The sequence below is a fragment of the Oratosquilla oratoria genome, chromosome 13 (genome assembly GCF_046742065.1).
Source record: "Oratosquilla oratoria isolate Oo_2021 chromosome 13, ASM4674206v1, whole genome shotgun sequence".
Classification (NCBI taxonomy): Eukaryota; Metazoa; Arthropoda; class Malacostraca; order Stomatopoda; family Squillidae; genus Oratosquilla; species Oratosquilla oratoria.
In genome coordinates this window covers 53,763,916-53,776,415 of record NC_134789.1, presented here as the reverse complement: position 1 = coordinate 53,776,415, position 12,500 = coordinate 53,763,916, and the positions used below count along the sequence as shown (strand labels likewise).

General features: G+C 34.4%; 1 protein-coding gene across 3 annotated transcripts in view; it reads right to left on the bottom strand.

Annotated features, from left to right (window-relative positions):
• LOC143032141 (uncharacterized) overlaps positions 1–9,786 on the bottom strand; it is a 341,587-nt gene extending 331,801 nt beyond the window's left edge. For all 3 annotated transcript variants that reach the window (XM_076196602.1, XM_076196603.1, XM_076196604.1), the window contains exon 1: positions 9,736–9,786. In XM_076196602.1, the coding sequence (XP_076052717.1) occupies positions 9,736–9,781 (46 nt within the window). In that variant the 5' untranslated portion in view covers positions 9,782–9,786. The remainder of the gene's footprint in view (positions 1–9,735) is intronic.
• Positions 9,787–12,500: the final 2,714 nt, after the last annotated feature.

Below are 12,500 nucleotides of genomic sequence, written 5' to 3'. Positions count from 1 at the left end.
TATATGTATATGTATATTTATATATATACATATATATGTATATGTATATATATATATATATATATACATATATATTTCCAAACAGAAATGTAGTACCGCATTTGTAAATGACATATAGGAAAACCCACAGCCGGAGAGAATAAACTTCGAAATATAGGAATCTTCTTTATTCGAAGTTTATTTTGTCCGATTGTGGGTTTTCTTGTGTGTCATATATATATATATATGTATATATGTATGTATATATATATATATATATATATACATATGTGTATATAGTTACGACTACAGACTCGTCGTAGTGAAGATTTCATTCAGACGCACATGCGCGCATGTGCGTATGTGTACCTTGGACCAAGATCGAGAGAATACAAGGTCTACACAACATCTAACCCGTATTTAGGTAGTTTGCGCAGTGACGTTACTAGAAGTGCCTGGCCGAGGGTTCGTTGAAATTCCGGCCTCAGTCCAGGTGTGGCTGGAGTCGGGAACGTGTTTTTTTTTTTTATAATATTTATGCGGGTTGGAGAAAAGGGTAGCCTCTATCCATTTCAAAAGGGCATCATTTTATCATGTACCTCTTTAAGCAGCTTATTTGCAATGATAAGTCAGCGATATAATGTTAAATATATCATTACTTACAGGCTTAATCAAGATGGACTTGAACACTTTTTTGGCTGTATTAGACAAATGGGCATTGCACATAAACATCCATCCCCTGTGCACTTTAAGCATAGATTAATATCTTTCCTTGTGGGCAGAGTCAAAAAGTTATTTGGAGGGCACCATAATGTTCAGTGTGTAAATAATGATATAAATTTAACAGGATCATCCTTTTCTGATGAAAGTCCAGAAAAGCAGTCGTCTGGTAATTCAGATTTAAACTCTGAACTAATGGTGTCCTCTATGCTTTTTGCAACGCTAGACTTTGAAGACGTGGATGAAGAGGGTGAAGGGGATGATATTACCTTAGAAGAGTCCAAAGACACTCTAGAGAACTGTATTGAGATTGAAGCACTGAGGTATGTTGGGGGTTTCATTGCTAAGAAGTTCCCTCAGTACACCTTTCTTGCCAGTGAAATGATAGAAAAGGAGACCTGGGTAGATTTCATATGTCAAATAGATAACGGATTAAAGTCACCATCAGTAGATTTTTTCAAAGTACTGCAGCAAATGGAAAAATTGTTTAATTGTTACCACGGAGACAAATCCTTAAAGGATGAGGTAAACTCCACATCCAAAGTGTGCACAGAAATATGCAAATATGTGAACCTACCAAGTGATGTTATAATTTTTTTTTGTTAAATACAGACTGTATTTTCAGTTGCGAGTTTTAAACAGGAACTTATCGAACTCGCCGAGAATAGTAAAAAATAAATTAAGTAAATTGGTGAAGTGAAATAAAATCTGAAATGACTTTTGCATTTTATTCGATTTGAACCTTGGTATGCAATCTAAATTCCAAAAAAATTTTAGTGTTAAAGTTTTTTCTTGATAATCTACAATGTTTATTCTTCAATTAGTAATATAGTATGATATAGGGGTATTCAGTAGCTGTAACAAGTGTACACAGCAATGAGAGTTGGCCAGTGGCATGTTATTCTTCAGCAGGTAATCCTCAAATCATCGATAATTCATGCCATATCCTTTAAGTTTGGCAAATCGTTTTCTTCATAGACATAGATAATTGTTTGTGGCAAATGGATTCATAGACTTGGATACTTGTTTGCCCTCTACGCAAAGATTAACCTCTAAATTTCCTTATTAAATATGTCAAAAATAAACCACAAGAACATTTTTCCAAAATGAAACCCCCATTTTAACGGTTGCAGAACATGAAATAGGTAAGTCTCCCAGAAACTCTCTGGTGCCTGTACGTTTTCTCTTTTACCTAACATTTTCACTTACGTTTTCACCATTTTCTTTGTGGGCTCCCCTTCAGATGACGTCACAACATGCGCGTGAGTAGACCCTGTATTCTCTCGGTCTTGCCTTGGACTATATCGGCCTTTCCCACGGGAGGCTTAGTAGACTCTCTGCATCAAATCGTCGGTAATCGACGTATGAAGACTGTCAAAGTGATGAATTCTATTTATCAGACGTATTTCGTTCTTTTTGTGCTTTGTCAAACATATTCCATACATTGCATTGTGTATTATCTTGTGGATCTATCTTGTCAATCTTAGGAATTGATTTACGTAAGATTAGAGAAATTGCATATTCTCTTTGTCTTCGGACGTCGTAGACGTTGGTGAGAATTCATAGCTTATATGCGTTCTGGAAAAACTACGTGTGAACGAACGTTGTGGCATCAACGTTCCCCTAACTTACATTTACGTATGTATAAATTTTCATATAAAAACTATTGAGTTTCTGCTTATCTAAGATTGACAAGGTAACTTTATCATATATTATTATGTATTCATTGATGTAAAGAATATCCGTGTAAAGAATATCTCTTGTAAATCGCTGCTTCTAGCGACACATGGTAGCCCTCCGGATCTTACGGAGAAGGTATATATATCAGTGTTTATAACGGTTAAGTTCGGTCTCTGCTTACAGAGTCCCATTGCTATTAATCTCATATTTTTTGTCTAGTCTTGCTAGCACTCATCCTCTTTGTTGGACTTAGACATTTTTAATCGTAGTTTCATCTCGACTTGTATTTTCGCGAGTCATTGTAGGACTCTGCATTTCTTTCGATAGTCGATATAACTCTCGACTCTCTACATATTTACGTACGTCTTTTTAAAGACTGTATTCTTTTGATTGTCGATATTTGATCGACTCTTATATGTACGTGTCTTGGCAACTTTAGCCATTTATGTTCTAAAGAAACCCATTGTCTGGCATTTATTTAATATTGTGTACTTTAATGTATACCCAGATATTGTAATTTTCGCTCGCTTGGCGACTTCTATTTTTCGATCATGTTTGTTTTGTTTCTTTTGAAGGAAATAATCATTCTTTAAGCAGAACTCTAGTTTTTTAACCTGGCCCTTCCCCTTAGGCGTCACAATATATATATATATATATATATATATATATATATATATATATTTATATATATATATATGTATATATATATTAATCTTTAAAAGCTCTACCAAGGAAATCAAACTGTGCGTACATAATCACGAAACTAAGACTCTGGCAATTGAGCTATGAATGATGCTTGAAAAGAACTCTTCGAATCTCCGAAAACACTCTTCATAGCTACAATAGATATAATCTCAGTTTCATCAAGTTCTACCATGAAGGCAAGCCTTTTGAAAAATTATAAATCTTTTAGGACAAAATGGACTTTTAAAATTTTATGGTTTCCAAGGGATTCGATCACTGACCTGCGCGTACACAATCACGAAGACAAGACGCTATATATATATATATATATATATATATATATATATATATATATATATATATATATATATATATATATATATATATATATATATATATAATATACTGTATATATATTACATACGTATAAATATATATTATGTATGCATTTATACGTACATATACAATGGATGTATAATTACATTCATATATACATATACATAAATATATATATATATATATATATATATATATATATATATATATATGTATATATATATATATACATATATATATATGTGTGTGTGTGTGTGTGTGTGTGTGTGTGTGTGTGTGTGTGTGTGTGTGTGTGTGTGTGTGTGTGTGTGTGTGCGTGTCTGTGTGTGTATACGTTGATATAAATATATATATTTTATATATATATATATATATATATATATATATTATATATATATATTATATGTGTGTGTGTGTGTGTGTGTGTGTGTGTGTGTGTGTGTGTGTGTGTGTGTGTGTGTGTGTGTATGTATATATTTATATATATTATAAATATATATATATGTAAATATATATATATATATGTATAGATATACATACATACATATACCAAGGCTTTTTCCCCCTTACTAGGGAGGTAGCCAAAAAGGAAAAGGCAAAAAATCATTCCCACCCATTCCATCCCTGAAAACACTCCAAACCCCTCCACCCTCCCTCCCATCTTAGCACCTCCTAGATGACGGGTCATCCCTGCACCCTGTCCACTGCCCTGGGTCAGAAGCAGTGCCGCAAGACACAGCACATCCACAGCAAGGCCGCTTCATTAAATCGGCGACCCCCCCTCTCCGTCCCCCCATATACATATACATATACATATACATATACATATACATATACATATACATATACATATATATTATATATATACCAAAGGCTCTTTCCCGCTAACAAGGGAGGTAGCTAAAAAACAAAGGCATAAATACTACTCCCATCCATTCTACCCCAACATACTCCACTGCCATTCACCCCGCTACCTCATTTCCTGGCTTCTCCTGTATGACGGGTCTTCCCTGCATCTCGCCCACTGATCTGGGTTAGAAGCAGAGGCATATGATGCAGCACATCCCTACCAACGGAGCATCATATATATATATATATATAAAATATATATATATATATAAATATAGATATATATATATATATATATACATATATATATATTTATATATATATATATATATACATATACATATACATATATGCATATGTATACTCACACACACACACACACACACTTTCAACGAACGGACGGCTTGACGAACGCTCTGAAGAAAAGTGCAGATTGTGGATACCAACGCAAAGAGAAGTGCCTTTTTGTATTTGCAGGGGGGGGGGAAATTGCTCGTGAGGCAGTAGGTAAGTAGGAAAAGAGGAGAAGGGGAGGGATTGCTGGGGAAATGGAAGGAAATGAGGATGTGGAGGACTTGGCCCAGGCAGACGGGCGTAAGGTCAACATGAAACGACCACCGGATGACGAAATGGCAAATAAAAATGTAAAGATTAGAAGTATAGAGAGGAGAAATACAGTAGAAAGTGACGAGAATATGTTCCAGGGATTTAAAGAGGGTGGGGGGGACACAACCCCCCCCCCGACTGATAAGACTAGAGGAGAGAGTTGATAAGGTGATCGAGGACTTGGAACGTAAGTTAGGTAAGGTAGACTCCATCTTCCAGAGAATTGAAAGATTGGAACAACTAGAGAAGGCTAACAGAAACTTAACTGAAGAAGTAGAGGACCTAAAAAGACAGTTAGGAAATGTAAAGGAGGAGAATGAGAAATTGAAGAAGAATAGTAATGAAAACAGTGAGAAAATAGCTACAGAAGCTAAAAATTGGAGAATAACTCAAGAAGGGAATAAGGTTTCATTCACTGACATAGTCAAACAGCAATTGAAAGAACATAATGAAGACTCAGTTATTAAAGTGATGAGACAGAAGGAGAATATAGTAAGAGAATTAGCTGACAAAAAGAAATGTATAATTATATTAGGAATGGAAGAGAAACATAACCCAGATAGAACCGCAAGAATCAAGGAGGAAAATGAAAGGGTAAGCAGTTTATTAAAATTAGTCCAGGAAGATGAACCAGAAATTATAAAGGAAATTGAGGAAAAATTCAGACTCGGAAAATATAGTACAGATAAGACCAGACCAATTAAGATTAAATTCAGGTCACAAACAACGGCAGAGAAAATTCTATCCAAGACAGGGAAACTAGCAACAAATGATCAATATAAAAAGGTATGGATAAAAAGAGAAATGAATAAGGAGGAAAGAGAGGCAGAAAAGCAGAAAAGAATTGAAGCTAAGGCAAAAAACGAGGAAAGAACGGAGTCAGAGAAAGAGAGATTCTATTGGAGAGTAGTGAACATGAAAATAAAGCAGTTCGACATACTAAAGAAAAACATAAGGGAAACAGAGAACACAATGGAAGTGGCAGAAAACTAAGAGTGTCTTACACAAATATAGATGGATTGATAACAGGATTGAATGAACTGAATGATTATTTGAAAGAAAAAGAACCGGACATAATGGGAATTGTAGAAACAAAATTAAAAGGCCCACTACCACCCAACAGTGTAGGACATGATACATACAATTATTGGATTAGAAACAGAGAGAAAAAACAAGGGGGTGGAGTTATGTTCCTGACAAAGAAGGATATAAACGTGAAAGGTGTCATATATGGAAAGAATACAGTAGAGATGATTATGATAGAAGTGGAAGACCGAGATAAGAAGAGCAGAAAATTTGTGATCAATTATGTGCCTCCGAAAACAGCCTCATGGGAGGAGAGTGAACATAAAAGTATGTTAGAGGACACAAAGATAGCATTAACTAAAATAATGGAAGACGGAGGAAGAATAGTTATGATGGGCGACTTTAATTGCAAAGAAATCTGCTGGGAAGAAATGACAGTAAAGAGTGGTGATGACTCATGGGGAAATGCTCTACTTGAGATGATTACTGACCATTCAATGACACAATGGATACAAGAGAACACTAGGTATAGAAATGAAGAAGAACCATCGAGGCTAGACTTAATAATTACATCTGAACCTAGAATAGTGGACAAGATTGAATATAAAACACCAATAGGTAAAAGTGACCACATATTGATTGAACTGGAACTTAATGAAGAAAAATATATGAAAAGAAATGAACAATATAGAAAAGGAAGAATGATGTATGAAAAAACAAACTTTGATAAAATAAGAGAATTCTTCCAACAAGAAAACTGGGAAGAAATATACAAAGAAGAAACATCAGTGGAAGAGAAATGGAATATTTTGACAAAAATTTACAAAGAAGGAGTGGAAAAGTATGTCCCAAGACAAAAACAAGAAAAAGAATATGTAAAATGCTGGTACAACAAAAGTTGTAGGGAGTTAAAAGACAAAAGAGACAAAGCCTGGACCGGATGGAAAAAAGACAGAAGACCTGAAAAATGGAAAATATATACTGGTTATAGAAATGAATATGTACAAAAGTGCAGAGAGGAAAAAAGAAAATATGAAAAAGATGTTATAGAAAAGTGTAAAGATCAACCAAAACTATTCTACAGATTTGTAAACAATAAACTGAAAAACAAACAAGACTTGGAGAAATTAAGACAAGGAGGAGTTGAATACACTGAGGAAATGGAAATGGCAGAAATTATGAACAAACATTTTAAATCAGTGTTTACAAGGGAAAATATACAACCTGAAGAGATTGAGTGGAAGGAAAAAGTCCCCCCTATGGAAGAAATAGAAGTAACGAAGAATGAAATATTGACACACTTGGGTAATTTTGATGTCAGAAAATCGCATGGGCCAGATGAAATAGCAAACTGGATTCTGAAAGAATGTAGGAATGAACTGGCAGACAAAATACATAGCATAATAAGCAGTTCCTTAAAAGAAGGAAAAGTTCCAGAAGATTGGAAAAAAAGCAAATATAGTACCTATATATAAAGGAGGAAATAAAGAAGAACCTACCAACTATAGACCAGTCTCTCTAACAAGTACAATAGCAAAAATATGTGAAAGAATTATCAAAAGTAGATGGGTAAAATACTTGGAAAAAAAACAACGTACTAAATCCAAGGCAATTTGGATTCAGACAAGGACGATCATGCGTCACCAATTTAATATGTTTCTATTCAAGACTAATAGATATAATACAAGAAAGAGATGGATGGGCTGATTGTGCATTTCTAGACCTAAAAAAAGCTTTTGACAAAGTACCACATAAGAAGTTGCTTAAGAAATTAGAATATGAAGGAGGAATACAAGGTAAACTGCTAAATTGGATGGAAGACTTTTTGCAAGAAAGAAAAATGAGAGTAGTGATAAGAGATCAGCACTCAAAATGGAATGAAGTAATAAGCGGTGTCCCGCAGGGAACAGTTCTGGCCCCAATAATGTTTGCTATATATATTAATGATATGGATGAAGGAATTGAAAGCTATATGAGCTTCTTTGCAGATGATGCAAAATTACTGAAAAGAGTGAAAACTGAAGAGGATTGTGAATCACTACAGAGAGATCTAAATAAAGTACAAGAATGGAGTAGGAAGTGGGAGATGGAGTTCAATACAAAAAAGTGTAGTATAATGGAATTTGGAAAAAGCAAAAACAGAATAACAGGATCATATAATTTGGGAGAAGAAGGAATAAAAAGAGTAGAAAATGAGAGGGACCTGGGAGTCATTGTTATGAATAATATGTCACCTGAGAAACATATAAATAAGATTTTTGGAGAAACTTATAATTTAATAAGAACAATCAAAGTGGCATTTACATACCTGGATGAAGAAATGGTGAGGAAAATCCTAATCACCCTGATAAGACCAAGATTGGAATATGCAGCAACGATATGGTCACCAAGTACAAAAAAATGTATAAAAAAACTTGAAAGAATACAAAGAGCAATTACTAAACTGGCACCAACACTCTCAAAACTATCATATGAAGAGAGACTACAAAAACTTAAACTACAGACACTAGAGCAAAGAAGAGAGAGAGGAGATTTGATAGCTATTTACAGAATCATGAAAGGCATAGAAATTACTGATAGAGAGAATCTGATAAAATGGGATGACAGAAATACAAGAGGACACGGAAAGAAAATAAAAAAAGACAACTATAGAAGAGATTTGAAAAAGAACAGCTTTCCTCACAGAGCAATAGACAGTTGGAACAAGTTAGATGAGAAAGTGGTGTGTGCAAAAACAATACATGAATTTAAAAATAGTTTAGATAAAATGAGATATGAAGACGGGACCTCACGAGCATAGCTCCCCTTCCCGTAAAATACAACTAGGTAAATACAACTAGGGGTAAATACACACACCACACACACACACACAACATATATATATATATATATATATATATATATATATATATATATGTGTGTGTGTATAAGCGTGGTTGTGTGTGTACATTTATATATATATATATGTCTATATGTATATATATTTGTATATGTATATGTATATATATATATGTATATGCAAATGAATATATGTATATGTATATGTATATAAAAATATATATATATGTATGTACATGTATATGTATATATATATATATATATATATATATATATATATATTTCTAAACGGAAATGTAGTAGCACATTTGTAAATGACATATAGGAAAACCCACAGTCGGAGAAAATAAACTTCGAAATATAGGATTCTTCTTTATTCGAAGTTTATTTTCTCCGACTGTGGGTTTTCTTGTGTGTCATATATATATATATATATATATATATATATATTTATATATATATATATATACATATATATACATGTATATATATATGTATATATTAATTTCTAAAAGCTCTGCCAAGGAAATCAAACTGTGCGTACATAATCACGAAACTTAGACTCTGGCAATTGAGCTATGAATGATGCTTGAAAAGAACTCTTCGAATCTCCGAAACCACTCTTCATAGCTACAATAGATATAATCTCAGTTTCATCAAGTTCTACCATGAAGGCAAGCCCTTTGAAAAATTATAATTTTTTTAGGACAAAATGGACTTTTAAAATTTTATGGTTTCCAAGGGATTCGATCCCTGACCTGCGCGTACATAATCACGAAGACAAGATGCTATATATATATATATATATATATATATATATATATACATATATATATACATATATATATATATATACATATATATATATATATATGTATATGTATAGAATAGATAAATAGATTCATAGATAGATACTTAAGTACATACTGTAGATAGATAATATATATATTTTTTTTTTTACAATTGCATAATAATCTTATTAAACCATGATATATTCATAACTGAATACATTCTTACTATGATTGGTCTGGTCAAGTCCGAAAAAGGGCATCCGACTGGTCATCACCGTACCTGTAATGGTCAAAAAACAAATAATGAAAAAATTACTTCTTGTATGAAAAAAAATCAATTAAAGTTCTAACAAGATTCGAAACTTCATTACTTCTACGATAAAGATTTGAGACTCGGACCTATGTTATTGGTGTTATGTGAACATTTCTTAACTAGATGTAGTGAAATACAGAATATGTAAGATTCGTACATATTATCATGGTGTCATTAGTCTCTGATTTCAGTACGGTAATCTATAATCAATGATAGATAAAATTATAAAAATATATAGAATAACAGAACCTGTGTCAATGTACAGCTGCACACAATTTTCTTTTGTAATTAATTTTTCCAAAGCCTACGACTTTGTAAGGATAGGTAGATTTCTTCGTTTTGAATAAGATAATTAGCGGTTTTGACAAGGAAATTGGGAGTAGCAAACAGATCAGTGGCATCCATACCACACACACACGCGCGCGCGCGCGCGCTCCACGTCCCCCTTCGACAATGCAGTTCCCATCCAAATGCCGGCGCATCTTTTAACCTAATGTCACCTCTTGCGCCTGCAATTATAGCCACTCCTACTTCCTGCTGCTCCAACAGTTCCTCTTACACTCCTCCTGTATTTGTCCAACATCTCACTAACACTGTCCAAACAATTTTCCAAAAGCTCTCAAGAACGTATCTCTTTCTTTCTCCACCCCCCTTTCCTTCCATTGGGTTAGGTTAGGTTAGGTTAGGTTAGGTTAGGTTATGCAAGGTTAGGTTAGGTTAGGTTAGGTTAGGCTAGGTTAGGTTAGATTAGGTTAGGATCGGTTAGGTTAGGTTAGGTTAGGTTAGGTTAGGTTAGGTTAGGTTAGGTTAGGTTAGGTTAGGTTAGGTTAGGTTAGGTTAGGTTAGGTTAGGTTAGGTTAGGTTAGGTTAGGTTAGGTTAGGTTAGGTCAGACTGGGTTAGGTTAGGATCGCATACCAAAGCAAATTCCTAATTTTTGAGATCACGCTATAAATGAGATCGCATACCAAAACCGCACCTTCACTCACGAACAATCATAACCCACTTTCTCCAAAATGTTTCTAAACCTTCTACTCTTTTCTGTTGTTCCTAAACCTTATATTTTCCCCTACACCCTTGTTCTCACTTGACGCCCTTGAGCACCCTTGCAAAATTATTTTTCCTCCTTCCTCATAGTTTCCTCCCGTCTCCTCCTTACCCTTACCTAACATCACTCTTATTCCTCTCTCCTTCCATTTTCTCTATCCCCTGGTCCTCTCCTTAATTCTCCCCCACCCACACCTTCTCTTCTCTCCATCTCCCCCTTCCTTCTTCACCTTCCCTCCTTCTCCCTCTCCTTCTCCCCAGTCACCCTCTACCCGCTCTCCCTCAATACTCACTCCTCTCCCCCCCAACACTCTCCCTCCCACCTCCTCCCCAAACGCTAACACCCTACCCCCCCACCGCCCACCTCCCTTGCTTCTGTGCAACCCCATTCCGTTTTCTGTGCATTATGCCCAAGTAATGGTTATTGTTATCGATTTGACTCTAAGTGGTCCATATTTTCCATTATGATTATCTCCCGCTCGCCTCTCTCTACTTCATCGTTCTCCCTTGGGTGCTCACCTCGCCGTCCCTATTATATTCACATCTCTGAGAGTTGATAGCAATCTAATGTTATTCGGGACTGTTTTTCCTTCTCCCTCCTCCTTTGCACCCGCGCCAATCTCTTGCCTTCTGGCGAAAGGTGTCTCTCTTTGAAACCCGATGGGGGTTGGTCATAATTGTGTGCAACTGAAAACCAAAACGACAGGAGACCTTTGGGTCTATATTGAGGCAGGGTGAGGAGGAGGAGGAGGAGGAGGAGGAGGAGAAGAAGAAGAAGAAGAAGAAGAAGAAGAAGAAGAAGAGGAAGAAGAAGAAGAAGAAGAAGAAGAAGAAGAAGAAGAAGAAGAAGAAGAAGAAGAAGAAGAAGAAGAAGAAGAAGAAGAAGAAGAAGAAGAAGAAGAAGAAGAAGAAGAAGAAGAAGAAGAAGAAGAAGAAGAAGAAGACGAAGAAGAAGAAGAAGAAGAAGAAGAAGAAGAAGAAGAAGAAGAAGAAGAAGAAGAAGAAGAAGAAGAAGAAGAAGAAGAAGAAGAAGACGAAGACGAAGAAGAAGAAGAAGAAGAAAAAAAAATAGAAAAAATATAATCACCTGAAAAGAAGGCAGGGTACAAGAACATAGTACTAACATGTTTATCTAAATGTCTTTTATAATCTAAATAGTTTTTAAGTGATTGGTTCAATTAGATCTTTGTATCATTTTTCGACTATGTGGTAAACAAAGTTGTTTCTTTTACTTATCCAAATTTGAATCTTTTCTCATGCATTTGCATTTACTTTAACAATATTTTGGAATCTGATATGATCAAAATCCTTGTACTATATTCAGCACTTGTACCAAAAGAAAAGAAAAGAAAAATTCAAATTGGCAACAGTGTATAAGCTTGGCATAAGTTATTACAATATCTAAATGAATTCAATAAAATTTATCTAAGACTTCTATTCTTTTAGAGAAAAAATTAGTAAATAGGTAAAGAAATGTATAGATAAATGGATAAATACATAAGTGAATATATAAATAAATCAATAGAAATTAAATAAACGAATATATAAACAAATGAATAAAGATATGAATAAATATATAAACAAATTAATAGACAGATGAACAAACAGCCAAATATATAGATGAATAGAGACA